At 43.3% G+C, this 2,074-nt stretch overlaps 1 protein-coding gene across 13 annotated transcripts in view; it reads right to left on the minus strand.

Moving 5' to 3' along the window:
* FOXP1 (forkhead box P1) overlaps positions 1–2,074 on the minus strand; it is a 695,473-nt gene that overhangs the window by 155,034 nt on the left and 538,365 nt on the right. For all 13 annotated transcript variants that reach the window (XM_049642699.1, XM_049642700.1, XM_049642704.1 and 10 more), the window contains one exon: positions 19–120. In XM_049642699.1, coding sequence (XP_049498656.1) covers positions 19–120 — 102 coding nt within the window. The remainder of the gene's footprint in view (positions 1–18; positions 121–2,074) is intronic.

The following is a 2,074-nucleotide window of genomic DNA, read 5'->3' on the forward strand; positions in this document are numbered from 1 at the left end:
TTTTTAAAGAATTGTCACCTGAAGGGCTGGTTGTTTGTCATTCCTCTTGGGAGATTTTAATCCACTAACTTGCTGCTGCTGTTGCTGCTGAAGGAGAAGCTGTCTTGCCACTTGAAGTGCCTGGAAGGAAAAATGGAAGAAACACGTTTGTGTTGAGTACCCACCCATGTTCGGGGCTTCTTTTACATACAGGAGGACTCCGGGAAGTACACTTTAGGGTGGGATCCTGACCTTCACGATCCTGGGCAAATGCCACAGCAAAGAAAACTTACCATCAGTCTAAGTTAGAAAACTTTCCACCTTTGTTTACTTTTTCTTAGATTTAGTCCATTTCGCTGATCGTTCCTTAGGCATAGCAATCCACCCAAGCAGACACTATTCCTACATTAAATCTGACATAAAACTTGAACAATGAATAAACGGGACTCTGAGGAAGGGAGGCAGGAGGCCAAGAAGGGGCTGGGAAAAAGACAGAAACTTAGGGGACAACAACGGGCTCTTTTCGGAGACAACTTTATCCTCCAATTCTTCTTGGGGGAACTTAGGAAGTTAAATCAACAGTAAGACTTTGGTCGTTTCTGAGCCCAAATAAAGAGGAAAAGGTAAATGGTGAACCATGCTATGGATAAAGGTATTTGGAGAAGGGAGATCAAAGCAGGTAAGATATACCCAGGGTGACCTGGAAAGATCATATAAGAAAAAAAACTTAGCAAATTTGACCTCTAAGTCAACTCAAAGGGTACAGTATGTACCTGTGAACAAAACTGATTTTGTCTAATACAAAATGATTCTTTTAAGCTTGTAACATGGGTCGTATTTATTTATTTATTTGAGAGAGAGAGAGAGAGAGAGAGAGGGAGGGGAGAGAGGGAGAGGAAGGGAGGGAGGGAGGGAGGGAGAGAGAGAGAGGGAGGGAGAGAGAGAGAGGGAGAGAAGGAAAACAGGAGAGTCCTCCCAAGTGCAGAATATAGACTGACCAATCTTTTTGAAAAGTTCAAATAAGAAAAGTGTCATCAATAAACCCTCCTGAGGACATTTACTGTCAAAGAATTTAACAGAAATAATAGTTAGCCACACGGTTCCAAAAAGGGCAGTAGGATCAGCAACAGAAGATTGAAGTTTCCAGACACCGTGCTAGAAAAGTTAGATTACTGGAGTCAATTTGGCTGTGAACCAAAATTGTTCATGTGCAAGATATGTCAAGAATGTTCATTAATGATGTGCTTAGACTTTAGAGACAAAATGGGATTTCTTGGGGATTACATCAATAAACATTTCTATATAGTCACTAATTATTTGTGTCTAAAAGGTGTACACACAGATGTGGTCAATGTTATCAAACGGATCTGATACTCTAAGTCTTAGAAGGTGTGCATTATGGACTTATGATGGTAGCGTGTTCCTCAAAGAGAAACTGAGACTTCATTTACATAAGAAAATAATGTATAGGGGCGCCTCGGTGGCTCAGGTGGTTAAGCGTCCAACTTCGACTCGGGTCACGATCTCGCTTTTGTGAGTTCGAGCCCTGCGTCTGGTTCTGTGCCCACAGCTTGGAGCCTGCTTCGGATTCTGTCTCTCTCTCTCTCTCTCTCTTTCTGCCTCTATCCTGCTCTCTCTCTCACACACACAAATAAACATTAAAAAAAAAAAAAGAAAATAATGGATATAATTCCAAGAAATGTGACCGTGAGGCCGTGAGTGGGGGAAGGGTAAGATACCATGGAGATCCCTGTGTACTGAACTCAGGGGGAAGGAAAAACAGAGTGGAGAAGAGGATTATCGTTCAGGGTTAAAAACGCTGAATCAGCAAGAATAGTACTTCTCAAAGGACAACTTCACTGAACGGAGCTCATGACTGTACTACTAAAACAAAGAGTATTTTCAGGACATTTTGTAAGGTCGAGCGGTGCCTTTGGGTCTAAACGGCGCAAAGGGAGGCAATGAGACAGATGCACTGATAAATGGGTGACGAAGAGAAGATTTGGGGAAAGACACAACCTTCCTGTCCCAGCTCCCCGCTATCCCCACCCCCTTGTCCCAGGGAGGCCTCCTGCCCCCCTTGTCCCAGGGAGGC

The sequence above is a fragment of the Panthera uncia genome, chromosome A2 (assembly GCF_023721935.1).
Source record: "Panthera uncia isolate 11264 chromosome A2, Puncia_PCG_1.0, whole genome shotgun sequence".
In the NCBI taxonomy this organism is placed as follows: Eukaryota; Metazoa; Chordata; class Mammalia; order Carnivora; family Felidae; genus Panthera; species Panthera uncia.